Source organism: Cetorhinus maximus, chromosome 14 (genome assembly GCF_964194155.1).
Source record: "Cetorhinus maximus chromosome 14, sCetMax3.hap1.1, whole genome shotgun sequence".
NCBI classification, from domain to species: domain Eukaryota; kingdom Metazoa; phylum Chordata; class Chondrichthyes; order Lamniformes; family Cetorhinidae; genus Cetorhinus; species Cetorhinus maximus.
In genome coordinates, this window is record NC_135892.1 from 113,148,459 (window position 1) to 113,174,175 (window position 25,717).

Here is a 25,717-nt window from a genome sequence, read left to right on the forward strand (position 1 = left end):
CTGAGGTTAACACAAATTCTCAGTAAGGTTTTACTTTTGTAAAGATATATATATTTTTGATGGAATTGACCATGAACATTTTCGATTAAGACTGATCACCATATAATTATTGATAGACAGTGGATTTGGTGAGGATTATTTTTTATGTTGTGGAATGAAAAATATATTTTTGGAAATGATCAACGTTTTTTTACACAATGCATTAAATCCCATGTATGATTTGGAACTGGTGGTTGATGTTGTCTCTGTGTTTTGATCTCAGCTCATTATTTTGCTGGTATGTTATTCACAATGGCAGTAATGACAGTGGTTAGCATGTAAGACTGGGATCATAGGAAGGGGCATTTTAAATCTTCGGCAGGAAATCAACTGGTGGCATCTCGGAGTCTGGGGCGGAGGTGAGTGCTGGGGATGGGGTCTGAGCCTGTGTCGTGGGGGCCTATTCTCTCCTTGAGGGGTGTGGAACAGCAAACCCTGATCTATCAGGATCCATAGGGGAAACAAATAACTTCACTTTACCCACATATGCCAATACACACACACACACACACACGCTACACCCCACGGCGCATGCACGCACACACACACACACACACACACTTCCCACCCCACACACATATACACACACTGCCCCCACCACCCTGTCGCACGTGCACACACACTTGAATACTCATTCTGGATCTTGCTGGGTGAGGCACTGGAACCAACATTTTTAAAATAGGAGTTGCAAATATCTAAGCACCAGCCACCCAATGGCCCATCATCCGCCACCCCACCCACCAGTCCATCGTCCATCCCCATCCCCCACCCCACCCACCAGTCCATCATCCATCCCCATCCCCCACCCCACCCGCCAGTCCATCGTCCATCCCCATCCCCCACCCGCCAGTCCATCGTCCATCCCCATCCCCCACCCCACCCGCCAGTCCATCCCCATCCCCCACCCGCCAGTCCATCGTCCATCCCCATCCCCCACCCGCCAGTCCATCCCCATCCCCAACCACCAGTCCATCCCCATCCCCCTCCCCACCCACCAGTCCATCGTCCATCCCCATCCCCCTCCCCACCCACCAGTCCATCCCCGTTCCCCCACCCCACCCGCCAGTCCATCCCCGCCCCCCACCCCACCCGCCAGTCCATCCCCGTCCCCCTCCCCACCCACCAGTCCATCCCCGTCCCCCACCCCACCCGCCAGTCCATCGTCCATCCCCATTCCCCCACCCCACCCGCCAGTCCATCGTCCATCCCCGTCCCCCACCCCACCCGCCAGTCCATCGCCCATCCCCACCCACCAGTCCATCCCCGTCCTCCACCCCACCCGCCAGTCCATCCCCGTCCCCCACCCGCCAGTCCATCGTCCATCCCCGTCCCCCACCCCACCCTCCAGTCCATCCCCGTCCCCCACCCCACCCGCCAGTCCATCCCCGTCCCCCACCCCACCCTCCAGTCCGTCCCCGTCCCCCACCCCACCCTCCAGTTCATCCCCGTCCCCCACCCCACCCGCCAGTCCAACCCCGTCCTCCACCCCACCTGCTAGTCCATCGTCCATCCCCGTCCCCCACCCCACCCTCCAGTCCATCCCCGTCCCCCACCCCACCCTCCAGTCCATCCCAGTCCCCCACCCCACCTGCCAGTCCATCCCCGTCCCCCACCCTACCCGCCAGTCCATCGTCCATCCCCATCCCCCACCCCTCCCACCCGCCAGTCCATCCCCGTCCCCCACCCCTCCCACCCGCCAGTCCATCGTCCATCCCCGTCCCCCACCCGCCAGTCCATCGTCCATCCTCTCCTCCCGCCCACTGCCCATTCCCTCCCCCTCCCCACTCACAGGCCCATTCATTGCCCATCCCCTCCCCCACCCCCACCCACCAGTCCACTGCCCATCCTTCTCTCCCTCCCCCAACCACTGGTCCATCGCCCCATCTCCTCACCTCCGTCCCTCTCTCCTCCACCCCCTTATCCACGAAATAAAACGCAGGGTATTAAATTGAATTTTACTGCTTTTTGATGGTGGGGAGCAGTGACAGACCAGTTGATGCTGATGACATATGAGGACGATGAGGTGCAGCTGCAATGATATTGGGACTTGCAATCCCACCACAGGACTCAGTTCTGCCGCAGGGTTACAGACAGCACTTGTAGCACCTCAGCTCTTATCTTCCCACTCTTCATACTCTGCCATTACATCCGACCGTATCGAGACCTGGGAAAGATCAGAGAAAGAGACAGTGTACCCTCTGACCAGAGCCTTATCTTATTACTGTCTGATTTTCCAGTGGGTTTGCACAGATCCACATTGGCTGTTCGGTAAAACCAATTTCCCAGGGATTCTCTGGGAGGTTTCCATTGTGATTGGCCCCCAAGTTCCAACAACTTTTCCCTGGCTTTATCTTCCTGCACTTGCAGAGACTTGTGTACTTGTTGTGGGATCTTTACATGCACTGAAGCTTGGGTTTCTCAACTAAAAGACAGTCTCTCTCTCTCTTCACCACCCTCCCTCCAACTCTCTACCCACCCCCTTCAGTGCCTCCTCAGCATCACACTGAAGCACTCGTCCACATTACAGATCCACATCCCCCGAGCTGAGGTTTGAATTCAAAACCTCGGAAGCAGGAATGCTGCCATTGTGCTGCGTTGGCACATAAACAGCCAGGGTTACAGACAGGGCATGGAATTTTTCCACAACAAGCAGCCGAGGCTGGGAATACCGAGACTTTCAAGGGAAAGCAATTGGATAAACACTTGGAGAGGAACATAGGGAGATGTGGGGCAGAGGGATCAGTGTTTGGACTGATCGAACAGAGCTAGCACAGGTATGATGCTCTGAATGGTCTCCTTATGTACTATAAACTAACATGGGGCTATCCACTCCAGGCTTTGTATTAGGTCAATAAGACACACAGTGTGTGTGGATCTAACACAACAGATGAAGTGAAAAGGAACTGTGCTCAAAATTGAACGTTGTTGTGACTGTTTTACGGGCCTCCAGTTCCGTTTAAACAGAGTGGCCAATCCGACTTTGCCCCCATTGCCTTCTTTCACCCAACTGAGCGTCTTGACCTCCCCCAGATTTATCTGCGGAGTTTGACAAGGGGCAAAATCTGCAAGGCCCCTACAGGCAAGCCCTGGGCACCCATAGAGATGACAAAGCACCAGTTTAGTTCAGTTCTGAGGCCTCAATTTGGACACCATCAAGAAATGCACCTGGTTTGCTGTGTCAATGCATTCGGGCCCCACAGTGGGGAACTAACATGAAACACAGAGTGTTACTATGTTCCAGGAAGCAGGGGCATGATCCATTTAAACGAATGGTGACGCGTAGTTGCTGCTGATCTGGAGGTCCCATAAATATGTCAACTGACCTCTTGTTGCCTGTGTTTTCCTCCTGTGCTCCCTCTCTTAGTTATGTAGGATATACAGCACAGGAACAGGCCATTCAGCCCAACCAGTCCATGCTGGTGTCTTTGCTTCACTCACGACTTCTGTTCTTCTCAATCTAATTCTATCATCGTAACCCTCTTTCCCTTCTCCTCGCATATCCTTCTCAAGCTTCCCACTCCCCGTGGTAGTGAGTTCCACATTCTCAGCACTCTCTGTAAAGAAGTTTCTTCTGACTTTCCGATTGAATTTCTTGGTGACTCTCTTGCATTAATGGCTCTAGTTTTGCTCTTCTCAACAATTGGAAACAATGTCTCTGTATCTAGCAAACCTCTTATCGGGTCACCCCTCAGCCTTCTCATTTCAAGAGAAAAGAGACCCAGTCTGTTCATCCTTTCCTGATAGGTAAAACCTCCCAATTCTGGTGTCATCCTCGTAAATCTGTTTTGCACCCTCTCTGGTGGATCTATATCCTTTTCAATAACATGGTGACCAAAACTGTATGCAGTCCTCCAAGCTTGGCCCTACCAAGGTTCGATACAAGCTTAGCATGACTTCCCTAATTTTCAATCTATCCCCTCTAGAAACAAACTTTAGTGCTTGATTTTTTTTTTTACAAACACATTAACCTGTCTTGCTACTTTTAGTGATGCCTGTATTGTACCCCTGCTCCTCTACCCCATTTAGATTCTTACCCAAGTAATACCTGACCTTAGTTTTATTACCAAAATGTAATGCCTCAACCACTTATCTACATGGAAATTCATTTTCTGATGGTTACCTACATCACCAGCCATTTTCCTTCAATGCTGACCCATTTCAGTGGAAGCTGCCTCCCACTTCATTGCTTTCATGGGATGTGGGCATCACTGGCAATGCCAGCATTTGTTGCCCATCCCTAATTGCCCTTGAACTTAGTGGCTTGCTAGGCCATTTCAGAGGACAGGTAAGAGTCGACCACATTGCTGTGGGTCTGGAGTCACATGTAGGCCAGACCAGAGAAGGATAGCAGAATTCCTTCCCTAAGGGACTGGTGAACCAGATGGGTTTTAAAACAACAATCAATGATAGTTGCATGGTAATCATTACTGTAATCAGCTGTATGTGCCAGATTTTTATTGATTGAATTTAAATTCCATGTGGTGGGATTTGAACCCATGTCCCCACATCATTATAAAAGCAAAAAACTGCGGATGCTGGAAATCCAAAACAAAAACAAAAATACCTGGAAAAACTCAGCAGGTCTGGTAGCATCTGCAGAGAGGGACACAGTTAACGTTTCGAGTCCGAATGACCCTTAAACAGAACTAAGGAAAAATAGAAAAAGGGTGAAATATAAGCTGGTTTAAGGGGGGGTGGGACAAGAAGAGCTGGATAGAGGGCCAGTGATAGGTGGAGATAACCAAAAGATGTCAAAGACAAAAGGACAAAGAGGTGTTGAAGGTGGTGATATTATCTAAGGAATGTGCTAATTAAGGGTAGAAAGCAGGACAAGCAAGGTACAGATAGCCCTAGTGGGGGTGGGGTGGGGTGAAGGGATCGAAAAAGGCTAAAAGGTAGAGATAAATTTATATAGATTTTTCGTTTCCCATCTATTTCCATTATTTTTAAATGTATTTCCATCCATTGTTTTATCTCTACCTTTTAGTCTTTTTCGATCCCTTCACCCCACCCCACCCCCACTAGGGCTATCTGTACCTTGCTTGTCCTGCTTTCTACCCTTAATTAGCAAATTCTTTAGATAATATCACCACCTTCAACACCTCTTTGTCCTTTTGTCTGTGACATCTTTTGGTTATCTCCACCTATCACTGGCCCTCTATCCAGCTCTACTTGTCCCACCCCCTCCCTTAAACCAGCTTATATTTCACCTCTCTTCTATTTTTACTTAGCTCCGTTGAAGGGTCATTCGGACTCAAAACGTTAACTGTGTCCCTCTCCGCAGATACTGCCAGACCTGCTGAGTTTTTCCAGGTATTTTTGTTTTTGTTTTCCCACATCATTAGCCTGGCCTCTGGAATACTAGCCCAGTGACATTTCCACGATGTCACTATCTTTCCTGCTTCCCACTCGGCTGGATGTGCCCCACTGACAAGCCAGAGTTCTGCAGAGCCCATTCCCCTGCCTGAAGCCAGTAATAAATAGTTGGAGGATCCCCCATTGCGTGTGTACTCACTGCTGTGTGGAAGAAGTTTTCATGCTGGCTGATTTCCGGCTGGTGGATGGATCATCGTAATCTTCAACATATTAAATATACAAAAACACATTTTACAATTCACAGAATTACAAAATTACAGAAGGGGAACAGGCCATTCAATTCAATAGATATTTATTCCTCATGCACCTCCTCCCAGCTGATCTCATCTCACCCGATCAGAATATCCTTCTATTCCTTTCTCTGTCATGTGTTTATCCAGCTTTCCCTTAAATGCATCTATATTATTTGCCTCAACCACTCCCTGGGGTAGTGAGCTCCACATTCTCACCACTCCCTGGGTAAAGAGGCTTCCCCTGAATGCCAACCCATGACCAAGATCGCCTATCCCCACCTTTGTAATATCGTCTGTCTCTATCTCGCCTCAGCTCTTCCGCTGATGACACCCTCATCTATGTCTTTGTCACCTCCAGACTTGACCATTCCATTGCACTCCTGGCTGGCCTCCCACATTCTACCCTCCGTAATCTTGAGGTCATCCAAAATGCTGCTGCCCGTGTCCTAACTCACACCACATGCCGTTCACCTGTCCCACCCACCCTCCCCCATGTTTGCCGACCTACATTGGCTCGAATTTAAAATTTTCATCCTTGTTTTCAAATCCCTCCACAGCCTCACCCCTGCCGTCTGCCCCACTATCTCTGTAATCTCCTCTACCCCTCAATCCTCCGAGATCTCTACACTCCTCATTCCTGCCCCTTGAGCATCCCCAATTTTAATCTCTCCACCACTGGTGGCCATGCCTTCAGTTGCCTCGGCCCTATAAACCTCTCTACCTCACCGTCCTCCTTTAAGAGCTTCCAGCCTCTTTGGCCCCGCTTTAGGTTACCTGCCCTAATATGTCCTTTAGTAGCTCGGTGTCACATTTTGTTTTATAATGCTGCTATGAAGTTTGATGGGACGTTTTATTAGAACCAGGTGCTGTGCATGCAAAACACATTCCAAATGAGAACATTGATCATTGATCGCTGATCATTTTTGATCGCATTTGAATGCAGAAATGATGTCAGAAAATTTTCAGATACTAGTCGTTGTTGGGTTCCTTATTGAATTTAATGGTGATGATCTTATATTTATTTAACCCTGGTTTGTTCATTTTTAAATGTTTTTGCTTTTTTTTGGGTTCTGGTCTCCCCCACAAGCAGAAACATCTTTATGCTATCAACCCCTCTTTCATTTTACAGACCTTGATCATGCTATCTCAAAAGCTTTCTCTTTCCTTTCAGAAAGAGCCTCAGGCCTGTTCAATCTTTCCAGTTAGTTCTAAGCTCTCAGTTGTGCCTGGTTATCCTGAAATTACAGCATGGGTACTCAATGCACGGCTCTTACCTCTGGTCATTCCCATGACAGCTTGGGCAGCTGAAGTCAGTTTGCCTTTTGATGGGGAACCTGCTGTCTTTGATTCAGGGACAGGGGGAGATGGTAAAGAGAAAACAATCATTAACATTTTGAGCCAGAGTTTCAACGATCTGATTGTACCGTGTATGCTCAGTTCATTAACGGGCACATTAACAAGTCAAGATTCACCTATTTCTCAGAATTCTTTAGCCGCACTCCCTCACCTCTCAACCAGGTGGTGGGTTCAAGACCCACTCCAGGGAGTTGAATGCAAAATCCAGGTTGGCACCCCACTGCAGTGGTGAGGGAGTGCTGCGCTGGAGGAAGGGGAGTGCGGAGGGAGTGCTGCACTGAAGGAGGGTAAATACTGAAGGAGTGCCGCACTTTCAGAGGGTCAATACTGAGGGAGCATGCACTGTCAGAGAGTCAGTATTGAGGGAATGCTGAACTGTTGGAGGGTCAGTTTTGAGGGTGTGTTGCATCATCTGAGGGTCAGTATTGAGGGAATGCTGCCCTGTCAGTCAGTATTGAGGGAATGCTGAACTGTTGGAGGGTCAGTTTTGAGGGTGTGTTGCATCATCTGAGGGTCAGTATTGAGGGAATGCTGCCCTGTCAGACAGTCAGTATTGCGGGAATGCTGCCCTGTTGGAGGGTCAGTACTGAGGGAGCGTGCACTATCAGAGGGTCAGTACTGAGGGAGCGCTGGCATATCTGAGGGTCAGGACTGAGGGAGTGCTGCACTGTTGGAGGGTCAGTTTTGAGGGTATGTTGCATCATCTGAGGATCAGTACTGAGGGAACGCTGCACTGTTAGATAGCCAGTACTGAGGGAGCGCTGGCATATCTGAGGGTCAGGACTGAGGGAGCGCCACACGGTCAGAGGGTCAGTACTGAGGGAGTGCTGCACTGTCAGAGGATCAGTATTCAGGGAGGGTTGCACTGTCGGAAGGGCAGTACTGAAGGAATGCTGCACTGTTAGATAGTCAGTACTGATGGAGCACTGCCATGACTGAGGGAGTGCTGCACTGTCAGAGGGGCAGTTCTGAGGGAGTGCTGCACTGTCAGAGGGGCAGTTCTGAGGGAGTGCTGCACTGTCAGAGGGGCAGTTCTGAGGGAGTGCTGCACTGTCAGAGGGGCAGTTCTGAGGGAGTGCTGCACTGTTGGAGGGTCAGTACTGAGGGAGTGTTGCACTGTTGAAGGGTCAGTATTGACGGGGTGCTGCAGCATTGGAGGCGCAGTACTGAGCAAATGCTGCACTGTCAGTGGTGTCATCTTTTGGATGAGACGTTAAACTGAGGTCACTTTTGCCCACTCAGGTGGACGTAAATAATCCTTTGAAAGAAGATCAGGGCAGTTTTCCCCAGCCTGCTGGGGCCAATATTTATCTTTCAACTAACATCACTGAAATAGATTATCTGGTCATTGAAGTCAATTATTCCCTATGGGATCTTGCTCTGCAGCAACTGGCTACCTGGTTGGTTGATCATAACAGTGATTGCATTTCAAAATTAATTCAAGCCTTGTTGAGTTTTGGGACAGGATGTGACAGGTGATATGTAAAAGCAACTTCTTCCTTTCCAGAATTGGCACCTTATAAGATACGGGAAGTTGTTTTTCTGGCCAGACATCCACTCTTTCCCTGCTCATTTTACTGAGTCCAAGTACAGTGGGTACCAGCTCCTCGCACTCATCTCACACAAGTAGCCAGTCAACTTGTACACGCTTCGACAATAAATAACAGTTGACTATTTGACCAGGAAGGGCATCACAGCCCAATCCGAGCCTGAACCCCAATCTCACATCCTGCACCTTTTGACTCTGAGCACCAGTCACTAGATAGGGTTCAGGAACAGGAGACCATTACTGCTATACCCCTTGCTGGTGATGATGGAATAGCCAGGCCAAGGGGTAGTGTCCAGCTCACACGCCGAGAATAGTTAGTGGGGGCGACGGGCTGCACGGCTACAATTTCCCACAGCTACGTATTGGAACAAAGTGGGTGGTGGGAGCCGGGGTGGGGTGGGGTGTGGTCACCTTCAGAGGGTGAGACTCAACAGGGGAGAAACACAGTCATCATATTCCCAAAATCTGTCCCTTGCGGCTATGTGGAGTGACCATACCAGGTGCAGTGACCACATCGGCTTGAGTGGCTTAGGAACATAAGAAAATGGGACTTCGGAGCAGAAGTAGGCCATTCGGCCCTTCGAGCCTGCTCTGCTCTGCCATCCAATAAGATCGTTGCTGATCTGGTTTTGGTTTCAACTTCATTTTCCTGACTGCACGCCCCCCACCACATAACCCTTGACTCCTTTGTCTATCAAAAATCCATCGAACCCAGCCTTGAATAAACTCAATGCTTTCTGGGGAAGAGAATGCCACAGACTAATGACCCTCAGAGAAATCCTCATCTCTGTCTTGAATGGGAGACCGCTAATTTTTAAATGGTGTCCCCTAGCTCTAGCAGGCTCGAGGGGCCAAATGGCCCACTGCTGCTTCTAATCCTAATTTATATATAGATTCCCCCACAAGAGGAAACATCCTCCCACTATCCACCCTGTCAAGTCCCCTCAGGGTCTTAGATGTTTCATTAAGACCACCGCAGTGGGCTTAAGCCTAAACTGTTCAACCCTTTTTCATAAGATATCCCCCCTTCATCCCAGGAATCAGTCAAGTAAACCTTCTCCGAACTACTTCTGAAGCAATTATTTCCTTTTTCAAATAAGGAGACCAAAACTATACACAGTACTCCAGATGTGGTCTCACTGAGGCCCTGTACAGCTGCAGCAACTTTTCTCAACTTTTATATCCCATTCCTCTGTAATAAACACCAACATTTAATTTACCTTCCTAATCACTTATTGCGCTTGTATACTGTACCGGATGGAGTGACCGCTTTGGACGGGGTGACTGTACCTGATGGAGTAACCGTACTGGAACAGGTGACTGTACCGAACGGGGTGATTATACCAGATGGGGTGACTGTACCGGACTGGGTTACCATTCCGGACGAGGTGACCATACCAGACAGGTGACCATACAAGACCGGGTGATCGTACCGGGTGGGATAACCATACCAACCGGGGTGACCATACTGGACTGGGTGACCATACTGGACTGGGTGACCATACTGGACTGGGTGACCATGCCAAATGGAGTGACCGTACCAAACCAGTTGACCATACAAATTGGGTGACCATACCAGATGGGGTAACCATACCGGGCTGGGTGACCGTACCAAACCAGGTGACTGTACCGGACAGGATAACTGTGCCGGACAGGGTGACCAAACTGAACCGGGTGACCGTATGGACAGGGTGACCATATGGATGGGGTGACCGTACTGAACCAGGTGTCCATACAGGCCGGGCTGATCTTACCGGACTGGGTGACCGTACTGGGTGAAATGAACTTACCGAGGGTGGTGAATATGTTGGTTGTGTTTTCCGTACAGGGGGTTGTACAGGAGGGCCTCTCGGTGGTTGGTATGAGGTGGATGACAAAGCTGGAACTCTGGCTGAGCTTGTGGGCTGCTTAGAGGCCAACTGAACTTGTGCCACTGGTGGTGGAGCTCTGGGCTGATAGGAAGACGAAGGCGGTGGGGCTTGTCTGGGCACAGTCTTGCGGTTGACGTTGGTCTTACAGAAGTTGATGTGTCGCTCTGCAGCTGTTTCGTTGAAGCGTCTATTGCAGTATGGACACTCAACGTAATCTGTGGGTAAATTACACACAGCTTAATGTCAAACACAATCACATCTTGAACAGAGCTCAACACACACACAGCCATGCTGTTACATATCAGGTAGCCGTGGTTTCATTTCCTTTGATCGTGTATTGCTTAAGTGTTCACTTAGATTGCCTTCTATATTAGTCTATCCATAGTGTCAGCTGTGGCTCAGTTGGTGGCACTCTTGCCTCTGAGTTACAAGGTTGTGATTTCAAATCCCACTCCAGATACAACCACATGGAATCTAGGCTGACACTCCAGTGCAGTACTGAGAGAGTGCTGCCCTATTGGAGGCACCATCTTTCAGACGTTAAACTGAGGTCACATCTTCCTTTTCAGGTGGATGCAAAAGATCCCATGGGCAAAATGGCCTCCTGTGTTCTAACCTTCTAAAAGCCAACTGACCCACTGTTGTCTGGGTACATTAATGCTTAAAATCGAGGGCACAAAAACAGAAAGTAATAAAAAAGACTAATGGAATGTTATTTTTTATTTGGAGGCTGGAATACAAAGAGTGGAAGTGATGCTTCAGTTATGCAGAGCCTTGGTCAGGTCCCTTCTACACCACTCCCTCGGAGTATCAAGTTCAGGAAGTATACACTCGCCTTGGAGGGAGGGCAGTGTAGCATAAGGGTGTTTGGCAGAGTAAGGGTTAATATGGGACTGGAGAACAGTAACGCCCACAGTATGATGTAGGAGTCACATGATAGTAGACTGTCTGTGGAGTAGAGTCCGGAAGAAGCCAGCATGGAGACGCCTCCCATGCATGGCAATACCTTGGATATGTACATAGTTACAGGTTACCAATATACAGCTTTTGTTCAACCATACAAGCCTCCAGGCCTCTTAGTGAGACACCAAACAAACTTTACAACATGGTGGCAGTGAAGGATGGACCCCAAAATCCCAGAGAAGCTGGAGAAGGAACCTGGAATCTCAAAGCATGAAGAAGTAAAGAAACTGAAGCCTAACCTGAGAAAACTGCATCTGAATTGAAGATGCAGTTGGAAATTGCCAGAAGGAAATTGAAGACACAGTTGGAAAGCTCCATTACAGACATGGAGGCTGAAGGACTCCACTAGACCATGTGGGGGTCCATTGCCAGACCTGATTGAAGGCAGGGTCAAGGGTGTCAGGAAGATATAATAATTTTCAAAATGTTATTGGAATTTATTGTAAAGTAGAGTAATAGTGGGGTCTGTTCTGTGTTTTTGTGTGTGTATTGGGCTTAATTGAATTAAAGGCAGCTGGTGTGAAGTTTTTAATGTATCAAAAGATAAATTAAGTTTGAAATGTTAAATAGGTAAACATGAGGGAAGTTTAGAATGTAAGGTGCAAAGGGAACATCTGCACTTTTAAATAAACCAGACTAGCTTGAATTCAAAAGAGGCAGTGAAACATTACACCTAGCCAGGAGAAGTTAAGAAACAGTGTGTTTATTTTTCCCAAAGATTACTGGTAAAATGTATTATTAGAGAGGTAAAAGTCCAAAGATATAGTGAAACAATGGGATTTTGCATTCAAATGGGGAAAATATGTATAAAGGGGAGAAGGCTTTGTGTAAAGGCAGGAATTCTAAGATCTATCAAGTGTGAAAAACCTCCAGCATCTAAGCCTCAGACTGCTGTCTGAAAGGAACTGAAGCTGAGAAAAAAATCACTTTGAATTTGACTGTCCATTGTATTGTGTGTTACTTTGCCTGGGGCTTTTAAAAACCTTTGTGTCTCACTGCTGTCTTAATGGAGGTGTAACTGGGGTTTAGATTAATTAGGGGATTTAGAAGTTATCATGGTAGTAATTTGTAGATCTGTGTATGTGTTTAAAATCATTTCTTCCATCAATAAAGGTTTAATTTAGTTTTATAAGAATCCTATAAGATGTGGTGGCCTTTTTACTGAATTCAAAGCCTGCATCTCGAAATAAGTACAAATTGCAAAAATAGTTGTGGCAGCTGCTTCAAGTTTCCCTCTGGGATTTGGGCAGCTTGGCATCTACCGTCCACTTGCCATAACAAGGGACCCATCTAGATAAAAAGGCTGAGCAAAATTCAAAGAAACAGAAAAAAGGCAGAAAAAGAATCTACTGTGCAGATGAGAATCCAGATCTGATCAGACATAGAGGCAGAGTCAAAGGACCTGGCCAAATCACAGGAAGGCTGAGCAAAATTTTGTAAAAAGGAAAAAAGGCTAAAAAATAAAATCCACTGTGGATATGAACAGAAGACCCCGAGTGAAAGCAGAGTTAGTAGACCTGGTCAAATCACAAGAAGGGTGAGCAAAAAAATAAAGTAGAAAAGTTGAAGCTACCTCTGAAAATAGGCGGCCATCAGGATCAGCACATCCAGAGTGCAACTAAAAGAAAGCTACAGCGAGGGTCCCAGCCAGAACCGGAACAGGAGGTGGCCGGGTTGAATTGAAAGGGAAAAGCTGTGAGAAAGAGCAGCCAGAATTTAAAGATGACTTTTCAGGTGATTCCTAGGCTCAAAAATCCAATAGTTGGCCCAAACGTCTTCTTTTGAGGTTCCCTGTGGAGACAGTGGTTTAAAAGAAAGGCTCACGATCGCAGTGGGAACCTGCTGAAACTGACAAAGAGCGGAAAGAAGCTCAGAGAGAAAAACAAAACCAGCAGCTGCAGAGCCATCTTGAAGAAAAATAATGAGGTACTCACCTGTTACCAAAAAACAGCCATGGATAGTAAATCAAAACTAATAGGCCGGTTTAGGCTAAGGCAAGGGCCAAACCAATCTAAGATTGGGAGTCTTGGAGAAGGATTAAGTGAGAAATCAGAAGAAGTACATTTTTATACTTGTTTGGTGTATTTGCAGATGAAGTAATCCTAAACCAAAGTATAGATGAATCCTGCACCACATTTAGGAGCTAATAAAAGCCTTTGACAAATATTTTAATCTCCAAATTGTGGAGAGTGCAGACCTTAAAAGGTCTAGAACGCCCCCAATAAAGCACCGATGGAGATAGAAGACCCCAGGCCGAGGGATACAATACTCAAGCACACAACATGATGAGGCATTTTCCGGTCGGCGAGCGAGGAGGTGGGGCCCACTCGCCGACCTGTAAAATGACGCGCGGTGATGTCGGGCGGGCGGGCGTGCGTCCCAACGTCACCGCTCGTCAGTTAGATTTTCAGGTTGGCGGGGGGCAGGTGAAGAGCCCAGGCGGCCTTCGCATTTTTCATGAAACCTCATCCACGGGCGGGATGAGGTTTCCTGAAGTGTTTTAAAAGCTAATAAAAATTTATACATTTATTCTTTGACATATCCCAGCTCATGTGACAATGTCACGAGGGGACATGTTCTAAAAGTTTTAAAAACCTTTATTTAAAAGTTTAACACTGAAACAAATCTCCCCGAGGCACCTCCATGTCTCAGGGAGATCTCTGCATTCTTCCGCGGGCATGCGCGAAAGAGCACAGGGAACCACTCAGGGAACCCCCCCCCGCCTGCACAGGGAGCGCCCAGGGGGTGGAATTTCTGGCCATGGTGACAGGCCACGTCAGTGCACAAGAGTTTAGCACAGAAGAAAGACAAGGCTGAGAAGCAGCTGAAAGGCTTAAAAATAGAGCTTTTTGAAAATGCTGACACATTACCTGAATTGCAACAGCAGGTGGTAGTCCAAAGCAAGCAGATGGCTGTGAATGAAGGAAAGCTATTTGACATAACCAAAAACAAACAAAACCTGCAAAAAGAAAATGAAACAATTCCACAGGAGAATGTTTGTGTGAAAGGTGAGTTGGAAGGAACTCAACCAGAAGTACAGTCAGACATAACTGCAGGCAGAAAAGGTGCTCAAAGAAGTTGGTGAGAAAACAAAGAAGCCCTGAAAGACTCTTTAAAGGATAAATACATGGCCCTGGATAAACATGAGGAGCAAAAAAATGTTGAATACTACGTCAGCAAAACCAGTTTTGGAGCTATCTGTAGTGAAAAAGCAATGCACTGAATCACAGCGTGAGTTGCCAAGAGGTCAACAAGAAAATAAACAGTTGAAAGAACAGCTGATTGTCCTTCACGATCATATGCAAAAGGAATACAGAACCCTTCAGCAGCATGAAGAAATGAAGGCTGTTTTGAACAGTAGAATGGAAGAACAGCAGAAGAAACTTCAGGAGACTCTGTTGAATGACAAGAAAAATCAAGGTGAAGCAATTGAGCTTTGGAAAGAAAAGGAAAACCTGTTAAAAGACCTTCACACGTGACAAGGATCCCTCAGTTCAAACAAAAACAGAAAATGCTGGAAACACTCAGCAGGTCTAACAGCATCTGGAGAGAAAAACAGAGTTAACGATTCGAGTCCGTATGACTCTTCTTCAGAGCTAGCTCTGAAGAAGAGTCATACGGACCTGAAACATTAACCCTGTTTCTCTCTCCACAGATGCTGCTAGACCCGCTGAGTTTTTCCAGCATCCGCAGTATTTTGCTTTTCCCTCAGTTCAAAGTTTGTTCCTCTGAGAACAAGAGAGAAGCAAAATGAATTTAATGTCACTCTGAATGAACTGAAGAACCAGTTGGCACCAGAAGACTCAGCAATGTTCAATATTCCAGGGGACAGCTGAAAGCTACAAGTAAGAAACTGAAGACTGAAGAAGTAGCTGAATGGAAAAGAGGAGGCATTGAGAGGAAAAGCCGTAGAGCTTTCCAAACTGCGAGCGGGATAATGAGGCCGTGAGTAGCACAATAACAGAACCGAAACAAGTTCATACTTCACCGGAGACAGACCTGGCCAATAGTGAAACCAAAATGAAGGACCAGGACAAAGTTATGCTGCAGACAGAGAAAGAAGACAGAAATAAGATTGGAAAATGTAAACCCGATGCTGAAGCAACTAGAAGAAACAACACTGGATGCCTCAAACATACTGAGAACCATTGAGCTGTTGAAAAACGAAATAGCTGAAATTGTGAAACGAGTGGAAATTAAGTTTTCATTGTTGAAACATCCACATCCAGCACGAACATGGCGGATCCCACGGAAAAAGAAAATCCCACTCCACCCTCGGAATGAGAGGAGTGAACGTTTCCTTCGGAAGGAACGGGGCAAAACCACGGAGTCCAAAGAAAGCAGACGGTTGTTAATAAAGGAAAACGCAGCCCGAAGGAGCACAAAAAGCCAGTCAAACGGAGACAACCAAGTACCAGAAACACAGAGCACGACAATTTCAGCGCCATAATGACAAAGTCAACCCAAAGCAACTGAGACGACCATTCCTCCAAACCTGACAGACAGAGATCTTGAAGAATTGTCAAGCCTCAAGACCGTCTGAATTTATAAAGTCAGAGACTTGTTGGGGAGGGGGTGGCCGGTGGGGGAGAGAAGGGGTAGCAAGTAAAGGAAAGATTGTATTATAAATGTATTTGGGTAAGGACTTGGGGGCAGGTGTAGGATAAGGCTGTTCGGCAGTGTAAAGGTTAATGGGGGACTGGAGAACAGTAACCCCCACAGTATGAAGTAGACAGTCATATGATAGTAGACTGTGCAGTACAGTCTCGGGAGCTGGCCTGGAGACAGTACCTAAGCAGGGCTGTACCTTGGCGATGTACATAGTTATGGGTTACCAATATGCAGTTTATGTTCAACCTTACAAGCCTCAGACCTCTCGTTGAAACACCAAACAACCTTTATAACAGGTGGGGGTGGTGGAGGGGTGGGTGTAGCGTTAATTCACCAGAATAGTACCCACAGTTAAAAGGTTACATTATGAGGGCAGCCTGAATATGAGAGAGTGAGGAGTGATCTAATCGAGTTGTTTAAAATGATAGAAGGATTTGACAGAGAAGCGATTTAGTCTGGTGAGGAAATCCAGAAGAAGAGTTGGGGGGCAATCTTCAAATTACAGCGAGATGGTTCAAGAGAGTAATCTGTAAAAACTTTTTCACACGAGGAGAAGACTCTTACAATGGAGGCTTTGGTGGAAGAGAGGTCAATGGGACACCAAATTTGTGAACAGCCTGACTCAGCCTTAAACAGGGGCTAGGCAGGGCGATGAAATCGATAGCCAAGGAATGGAGATGGTGTCGAGGACCAAAGACAACGGCTTCAATCTTTCAAATGTTTGATTCTCTGACAACATAGGCTGCTGAAGGGGGTGAAGAGAGATGGAGGTGGGTTGGGGCTGGGGAGGGGTGGAGCCAAGGGGTGCAGTCATTGGATAAGTAGAGCAGGGGGCAGGGATGAAGCCAAGCAATGGGTAGAGCCCGGGGAGGGGGTAGACGGGGAGGGGAGGGCAGGAGCCAGAGGGAGGGGTGGAGCCAGCGGGGGGGGGATGGCTACAACCAGGGGATGGCTAGAGCCAGGGTGAGGGGGGTGGGTCTACGAAAGGGGTGGAGCCATGGGAGGGGTGGAGCCAGAGTAGTGGTAGAGCCAGGCAAGGGGTGGAGCCAGGTGAGGAGTAGAGCTGTGGGAGGGGTGGATCCAGGGGGTGGGTGGAGCTAGGTGAGGGGTGGAGTCGGGTGAGTGCTGGAGCCAGGGAGGGGTGGAGCCACGTGAGGGGTGGAGCCTGGGGATGGGTACAGTCAGGGGAGGAGTAGAGCTGGCGAAGGTGGATCCGGGAGATGGGTGGATCCGGGAGATGGGTGGATCCGGGAGATGGGTGGAGCTGGGTGAGGGGTGGAGTCAGGGTGAGGGGTGGAGTCAGGGTGAGGGGTGGAGTCAGGGTGAGGGGTGGAGTCGGGGTGAGGGGTGGAGTCAGGGGTGGGGTGGAGCTGGGTGAGGGGTAGAGCTCGGGGAGAGACATCAGCAGTGAATGTGGAATCTGGCCCCATATGTTCAGATGAAGTTGCCAATGGGCAGGATGTCCACGAGGAAGAGGAGGTGCCAAGGATAGACCCTATGGAGACTCCAGAGGAAATTCTTTAGGAGGTTTCTCTGCTCAATAACCTGTGAAGATTATGATTTTTGAGAGACTTGTAAAATCATCTTGTATGAAAATCTGGATTGTGAATGACTTTGTGTTGAGATGTACAAATTAAACAGCAAATAAAAGCAACTCAATAAAAGCAAAGCACCTGGATTGATGCTGGCAGGTGGTGGAGGTGGAAGTGGAAGTCCCTTTTTTACAGCATCTGTTGCAAGTCTGGCTGACCTGATGCTGTTGATGAAATCTTCATGCTGTTGTCTCCAATGTGATACGGGTGGCGAATGCTGCAGCAGGGGCACAGAACAAGGAATAATTTGCAATTTAAATCATTTCCACTCAGCATGCAAGACGCTCCCAAATAAAGAATTCTCTACACACAGCATCACCAACAACCCCATGCACAATCATAGATTCGTGGAGCACAGGAGGAGGCCATTCGCCCCATCGAATCTGTGCCGAATCTTTTGAAGGGTCATCCAGCTGGTCCCACTCTTCCTGTTGCCCCTGCACGTTTTCCATTCAAATATTTATCCAATTCCCTTTTGAAAAATACTATCAGATCTGTATTTGCCACCCTGTCAGGGTGCATTCCGAATCCTAACCACTCATTCCGTGAAAAAGAAGTTTATCCTCATGTGGCCTCTGGTTCTTATGCCAATAACCTTAAACTGAAGAAGACAAAGAGTCTGAAGAAGAGTCATACGGACTCGAAACATCAACTCTGTTTCTCTCTCCACAGACGCTGTCAGGCCTGCTGAGCTTGTCCAGCATTTTCTGCTTTTGTTTCAGGTTTCCAGCATCCGCAGTATTTTGCTTTTAACCTTAAACTCATGCCCTCTGGTTCTCAAACCTTCAGCCATTGTTTCTCTTTATTACTTTACCTAAACCCTTCATGATTCTGAACACCTCGATCAAACCTCCGCTTAGCTTTCTCTGCTCTGAGGTGAACAATGTGTGAAATAATTGTACATAACCCACGGCCCAGTATAAAGACACTCTTCCTTCTGCCTGCACCCTCACAGTTTGAATCCACGTTTTCCACAAAAGCAAAATATTGAAGATGCGGGAAATCTGGAATGAAAACAGAAGACGCTGGAAATGTTCAGCAGCTCAGGCAGCGCCTGGAGAGAGAGAGACAGTTAACGAAACACAAACTCTGGTCCTTTATCCACAGATTCTGTCGGTGTTTCCAGCATTTTCTGTTCTATATTTTTCACACCCAGTGCTGCTGTGGCCTATTTCATAGAATCACACGGCGTAGCAGGCCATTCCACCCATCAAGCCTGTGCTAGCTCTTTGGAAGAGCTACCAATTAATCCCACTCCCTGCTCTTTCCCTATAGCCCAACAAAATATTTTCCCTTCAGCTTTTTATCCAATTCCCTTTGGAAAGTGAATCTGCTCCCATCCTTCTTCCAGGCAGCACATTCCAGATCACAAATTCCTAGAACCAAAACTGTGGCACTCCTTATCTCAGTCTTTGCTCTTTTCTACAACCTACTGACTTCTTAACCACAACCATACTAATCCCACTTTCATCTCCCCCCACGCTTCAGCCCTTGCACCTGAACGCTTTCACTTCAGTTTATTGACTATCGACACAGGGACATAGAGCCTGCGCTCCAAGCGATATGAAGTGTTCAGGGATCAGTTCTACCTTTGCAGCTGGTGGCCCCCTCACCGATGAAACGCCTGTCCCAGAAGCTCTTTGCTTGTATGAATTGAATACTCTTTTTTTCTTATTAGCGGCTTTGCTACAGATGGGTTCATGTCTTTCCTTAAAATAAAAGAAGTCATTGAGTTTTACAGCGGTTCAGAAGCAGCTTCTAATAATTTGAAGCTTACTTTTAATAGGATTTTCCTTCTCAAAGTTTATCCCTAATCTCCTCCCTGCCCCCATCCCCAATCAGGGTGCCAACTCTGGTGGGACACGTTCCTGGTAGTTTCATCACATGATCTTTCAGCCCACCCTCCACCATTGGTTACTTAACAAATCATTCTCGCAACGTCCTGTTTATCCACAGCCAATCAGCTGCAATAAGCTTCAAGGGAGTGAGGCTGGATGGCCTCTACTTTAATGCCAGGAGTATTACAGGTAAAACGGATGAGTTAAGGGTGAGGATTGACACGTGGAATTGTGATATAGTAGCCATCACTGAGACGTGGCTGAGGGAGGGGCAGAATTGGCAGCTCAACATTCCGGGATATAGAATCTTCAGGCGAGACAGGGGAGGGGGTAAAAGAGGAGGATGCGTTGCATTATTAGTTAAGGAATCAGTTACTGCAGTAAGGAGAGATGATATCTTGGAAAGGGCATTGAATGAAGCTTTGTGGGTAGAGCTTAGGAATAAAAAAGGGGCAGCCACATTATTAGGTGTTTATTATAGACCCCCAGATAGTCAGCGGGAAATAGAGGAGCAAATATGTGAACAATTTGTGGAGGTGTGTAATATCAATAACAATTGGGTAATTATATTAGGTGATTTCAACTTTCCCAACATTAATTGGGATAGACATAGTGTTAAGGGCTTGGATGGAGTGGATTTCTTGAAATTTGTACAGGAGAATTTTTTAAGTCAATATGTAGAGGGTCCAACAAGGAACCGTGCATTGCTGGACCTAATTCTGGGGAATGAAGCTGGATAGGTGGCTGAGGTGGTGGTGGGGGAGCATTTTAGTGATAGCGACCACAACATGGTACAGTTTAAGTTTGTTATGGACAAAGAAATTGACAAGTTGTAAAAAAATGTTTTGGATTGGGAGAGAGAGGGTTTTACTAAAATAAGGCAGGATCTGGCCAAGGTAGACTGGGAACAGTTACTTGTGGGCAAATCTACAGAGGAGCAGTGGGGGGCGTTCAAAAAAGAAATGGGGAGGGTACAGGCTCAACATGTTCCCTCTATGGTGATAGGAAGGAGTAACAAGCCCAGAGAACCTTGGATGACCAGAGATATTCAGGATACAATGAGAAGGAAAAGAGAGGCTTTTAGCAGGTACAAGGGAAGCAAATCAGCGGAGGCATTAGTGGAGTACAGAAAGTGTGGGGTGGAGCTTAAGAAAGCAATTAGGAGAGTAAAGAGGGGATGTGAGAAAGCTCTGGCTGGTAAAAGTAGGGAAAATCCCAAGATATTCTATAAGTATATCAATGGGAAGAGGATAACCAGGGCCCATTGGGGACCAAGGGGGCAATCTATGGGTGGAGCCAGAGGACATCGGTAGAGTGTTGAATGAATACTTCACATCCGTCTTCACCCAAGAGAATGAAGATGAAGGTATCGAACTCGGGGAGAGAGACTGCGAGGTTCTTGAGCAAATTGATACAGGGAGTGACAAGGTATTTGAGGTGTTGGCAGGCTTAAAAGTGGCCAAATCTCCAGGTCCAGATGATTTGTGTCCCAGACTGCTGAGGGATGCAAGGGAGGAGATCACAGGGGCTCTGACCCAAATTTTTAATTCCTCTCTGGCCACGGGGGAGGTGCCAGAGGACTGGAGAACAGCTAATCTGGTTCCACTATTTAAGAAGGGTTGTAGAGATAAGCCAGGGCACTACAGGCCAGTGAGTCTCACGTCAGTGGTAGGGAAACTATTGGAGAAAATTCTGAAGGAGAGAATCTATCCCAACTTGGAGAGGCAAGGTTTGATCAGGGATAGTCAGCATGGCTTTGTCAGAGGGAGGTCATGCCTAACAAATTTGATTGAAATTTTTGAGGAGGTGACCAGGTGTGTAGATGAGGATAGTGCAGTTGATGTAGTTTATATGGATTTCAGCAAAGCCTTTGACAAGGTCCCACATGGGAGACTTATAAAGAAGGCAAATGCACATGGGATACAGGGTAATTTGATAAGGTGGATTCAAAATTGGCTTAGTTGTAGGAGACAGAGGGTGATGACAGAAGGATGCTTTAGTGACTGGAAGCCAGTGTCCAGTGGCGTACCACAGGGATCTGTGCTGGGTCACCTATTATTCATCATTTATATAAACGACATAGATGACTATGTGGGGGGTAGGATTAGTAAGTTTGCGGATGACACAAAGATTGGCCGGGTGGTTAACAGTGAGGTTGAGTGTCTTGGTCTACAGGGAGATATAGACAGGATGGTCAAATGGGCAGATAAGTGGCAATGGAATTTAACCCTGAAAAGTGTGAGGTGATACACTTTGGAAGGAGTAATTTGACAAGGAAGTATTCAATGAACAGCATGACACTAGGAAGTTCTGAAGAACAAAGGGACCTTGGCGTGTATGTTCATAGATCACTGAAGGCGGAGGGGCATGTTAGTGGGGTGGTGAAAAAGGTATATGGGGCACTTGCCTTTATCAATCAAAGCATAGATTACAAAAATAGGGAGGTCATGTTTGAGTTGTATGGAACCTTGGTGAGGCCACAGCTGGAGTACTGTGTGCAGTTCTGGTCGCCACATTGTAGGATGTGATTGCACTGGAGGGGGTGCAGAGGAGATTCACCAGGATGTTGCCTGGGATGAAACATTTAAGTTATGAAGAGAGGTTGGATAGACTTGGGTTGTTTTCATTGGAGCAGAGAAGACTGAGGTGTACAAGATTATGAGGGGCATGGACAGGGTGGATAGGGAGCAGCTGTTCCCCTTATTTGAAGGGTCAGTCACGAGGGGACATAAGTTCAAGGTGAGGGGCAGGAGGTTTAGAGGGGATGTGAGAAAAAACAATTTTACCCAGAGGGTGGTGACGGTCTGGAATGCGCTGCCTGTGAGGGTGGTGGAGGCGGGTTAGCCTCACATCCTTTAAAAAGTACCTGGATGAGCACTTGGCACATCATAACATTCAAGGCTATGGGTCAAGTGCTGGTAAATGGGATTAGGTAGGTAGTTCAATTGTTTCTCACGTGTCGGTGCAGACTCGATGGGCCGAAGGGCCTCTTCTGCACTCTGTGGTTCTGTGAAAAGACTCCTTGCTACCCCATTGGATGATTCTTGAATGGCAGTCAGTCAATTTTCCCACTTGCAATAAGGGCTCAAAGAACATGAAAATACCATTTTTAACAATAATCCTATGATTTTTCTCCAGGAGTTGCTCCCAGGGGAGTCCTGTGGGTTCATCTTTAATTCCTGGAGACTCCAGGGTAATCCTGGGGGTCATGGTGGCCTGTGTTGACTGCCCTGGCGGCCCTGTGATTGGGACTATCGCTGAACATCTGTAGCACTGCTGAAACCGATTACAAACATTGCTGTGTGCAAATCTGCTGCTGCATTTCCTACAATACGATAGTATGAGCCACACTTCAAAACTACCTCACTCACTGTAAAGCGCTTCAGGACGTCCTGAGATGGTGAAAGGCCCCAGGTCTTTCTTTCTTTCAAACTTCTCACAAGAAATTAAGCTTCCACAGGCAGCAAAGCCTCCCTCAGACAGGCCGAGCAAGAAAACTGACCTGTCGAGCTTCGGACAAAACAGTTCCTTCCTTAACCATCACTCAAAATGGTCTGCAAAGGCAGGCTTGAGTTTGAGATTTGCCGTGGGTTTGAATATTCACTCTGACAGGGAACTGTGGGGAAAAGGGGGACAGCAAGCATCATGGACATCTACAGTGTCCCTGTTCAATGGTGGCACAGAAACCTGTTGGCAAAACTCCTCCTATTAGAGGACATAAGGTGCCAAGATGGCCGCCTGTGCCCAGATGCTTGTTTAGGCCTTAACATCACCAAACCCTCCCATTTAAGAAATAATTCATAGCCTCAGGTCTAGCAAGTGATGAGGATGACCCTACAATCTCAACAAGAACATATTTATATGTTGCCTTTAACTAATAAAACATTCCAAGGTGCTTCACAGGAGCAAAACAAAATTTGACACTGAGCCACATGAGGAGATATTAGGTCAGATGACCAAAAGCTTGTTCAAAGAGTTAAGTTTTAAGGAGTATTTTGAAAGAGAGAAGTGTGGTAGAGAGGCGGAGAGGTGTTGGGAGGGAATAGAGCCTCAGCAACGGAAATCACGGCCTCCAGTGGTGGAATGATTAAAATCGGGGATGCTCAAGAGGCCAGAATTAGAGGAGTGCAGATACCTCGGAGGGTTGAGGGCTGGAGCAGATTGCAGAGATAGGGAGGAGTGAGTCCATGGAGGGATTTGAAAACAAGGATGAGAATTTTAAAATCAAGAGATCGCTTGACTGGGCATCAATGTAGGTCAGCGAGCTCAAGGGTGGTTGGGGAACGGCAAGTAAAGACACAGGTTTTAAATCATGGTTCATAAAACAGAAGCAAGTGCAGAGACGCAGAGCAAAGCAATAAAAAAGGTTCTCAGAGATGCTTAGCAGAAAGTAGAAGGCTGAGAAGGAAACTGAGGAAATGAATCTTGTACAAACTTACCAGATTACTGGGTTCAAAACTTCTTCCACAGTTTCTACAGGGCACAAGGTTCAGATTCTGCTCTGTGTTCAAGAAAAGATTAAATATTAAAAATTTCAGCAGATCCATTGTTACTGGACTGTCATCCAAATGTCTGAATTCAAATCCCACCCTGGCAGTTTCTAAATAAAAGCTAACAGTAAAAGTCACCATGAAGCTGTCAAGATTGTTGTAAAATCTCGGCTGACTCCCTTCAGGGAAGGGAATCTGCCATCCTTATCCGGTCTGGCTCGATAAATCTGCCATCCTTACCCGGTCTGGCTCGATAAATCTGCCATCCTTACCCGGTCTGGCTCGATAAATCTGCCATCCTTACCCGGTCTGGCTCGATAAATCTGCCATCCTTACCCGGTCTGGCTCGATAAATCTGCCATCCTTACCCGGTCTGGCTCGATAAATCTGCCATCCTTACCCGGTCTGGCTCGGTATGTGACTCCAGTCCCACACCAGGTTGATTTGACTCCTCAATGCTGCCCAGCAAAGCCATTCAATTGCCTTCTCAGGGTAACTAGGGGTGGGTAATACACCAACAATGCCCACATCCCGAGAATGAAGAGAGAAAGACAGTTGGTCCATTCTTATCTCTTTCAGCGGACAGAGGCTATAATGCACTGAGAGTGCTAATAAGGACCCAGGAAAATCCGGTATGTGAAAGGCCATTCTCCCAAAAATAAACCCATTGCTTTCAGTAGCTGTGGATGTTAGCTATGGCACAGCAGGTGGCACGCTTACCTCTCAATGTCAGAAGGGTGTGATTTTAAATTCCACTCTAGAGACTTGAGCAACACAGAAACCTAGGCCGACACTCCAGTGCAGTACTGAGGGAATGCTGCACTGTCGGTGAACCGTCAAACTTAGCCGTTCTCTCTTGTAGATGTAAAGGAACCCATGGCACTATTTTGAAGAATGGCAGGGGAGTTAGCCTCAGTGTCCTGCTCAAATATTTATCCCTTAACCAACATCATTAAAATTGATTATCTGATTATCATCATATTGCTGTGTGGAACTTGCTATCAGCTGCTTTGTGTTACTGCACGTGATTAATTTCACCCCAACAAGTTTAAGGTTCCCAGTGAATGCTCGAATGCAAGCGGTCACTATGCCAGCTTAGCAGTCACTTGCAGCTGCAGCGAGGGTTAATGTAGGTCAGGGGGCTAAGGGATTGAGAGGACTTGGTGTGAAGATACAGAAGAGTGAGGATAGGCCACACTGAGTGGCCAAAAATGAAAGTGCAGTCCAGTTACCAGGTTGAAGGGAGTGGGGGAGAAGATGAGAAAATTGAAGACTAGTGGGTAAGGTTGACCACACGCTGAAATTTTAAAAGATTGTAGATGTTGACCAAGGCTCAGTGGCGAGCACTTCTCATCTCTTGGACAGAAGGTTGTGAGTTAAACTCCCACTTGAACATGTAATACAGCTGATCCTCCCCATGCAGTGCTGAGGCAAATGTTACACTGTTGGATGTTTTCTCTTTCTGATGAGACAGTAAGTTGAGGTCCTTCTGCCCTTGCAGGTGGAGGTAAAAGATCCCATAGTGAAGTTTGGAAGAGTAGGGGAGTTCTCTCCAACGCCTTGAGCCAATATTTATTCCTCATCATTAACGCAGATAGCATTAATGTTTGTGGGATCTTGCTTTGTGAAAATTATGTGCTGTGTTTCCTACAATACTTGATTGAACAAGCACTCTCTGGCATTCCCACACAGAGTGCAGAAGTGAAATTGAGCATATTGCGAGACGTCATCTACAATATCGCGCACTCAACATATGGGAAGCAAGAGTGGAAAAGTGCTGATTGGTTCAAGGCTAACAT

The 25,717-nt window shown here is 47.1% G+C and overlaps 1 protein-coding gene across 2 annotated transcripts; it reads right to left on the minus strand.

The window, feature by feature from the left end:
- Window positions 1-1,984: 1,984 nt before the first annotated feature.
- Window positions 1,985-24,680, minus strand: LOC144689963 (zinc finger C2HC domain-containing protein 1A-like). Of its 2 annotated transcripts, none has more exons than XR_013578741.1 (8): window positions 24,223-24,680; window positions 23,868-24,131; window positions 19,180-19,299; window positions 17,672-17,807; window positions 10,344-10,639; window positions 6,923-6,985; window positions 5,555-5,615; window positions 1,985-2,203 (listed from the first exon to the last, which is right to left on the minus strand). XR_013578741.1 is itself a non-coding variant. In XM_078557489.1 (8 exons), the coding sequence occupies exons 2-8, from the start codon at window positions 24,057-24,059 to the stop codon at window positions 2,182-2,184; spliced, it is 894 nt and encodes a 297-aa protein (XP_078413615.1). In that variant the 5' UTR covers window positions 24,060-24,131; window positions 24,223-24,572; the 3' UTR covers window positions 1,985-2,181. The 2 variants fall into 2 exon arrangements, 1 of the variants encoding a protein (XP_078413615.1); XM_078557489.1 differs by having other exon boundaries at window positions 6,923-6,989; window positions 24,223-24,572.
- Between the last annotated feature and the right edge of the window lie 1,037 nt (window positions 24,681-25,717).

Excerpts from the sequence above, each read along its gene's own strand:
- LOC144689963 (XM_078557489.1), bottom strand. The coding sequence starts at position 24,059 with ATGGTGACTTTTACTGTTAGCTTTTATTTAGAAACTGCCAGGGTGGGA. Across the intron at positions 19,300-23,867 it reads GTTTTGAACCCAGTAATCTG|GAAAGACATGAACCCATCTG; the intron begins GTAAGTTTGTAC and ends TTTTATTTTAAG. Across the intron at positions 17,808-19,179 it reads GGGGGCCACCAGCTGCAAAG|CATTCGCCACCCGTATCACA; the intron begins GTAGAACTGATC and ends CCCCTGCTGCAG.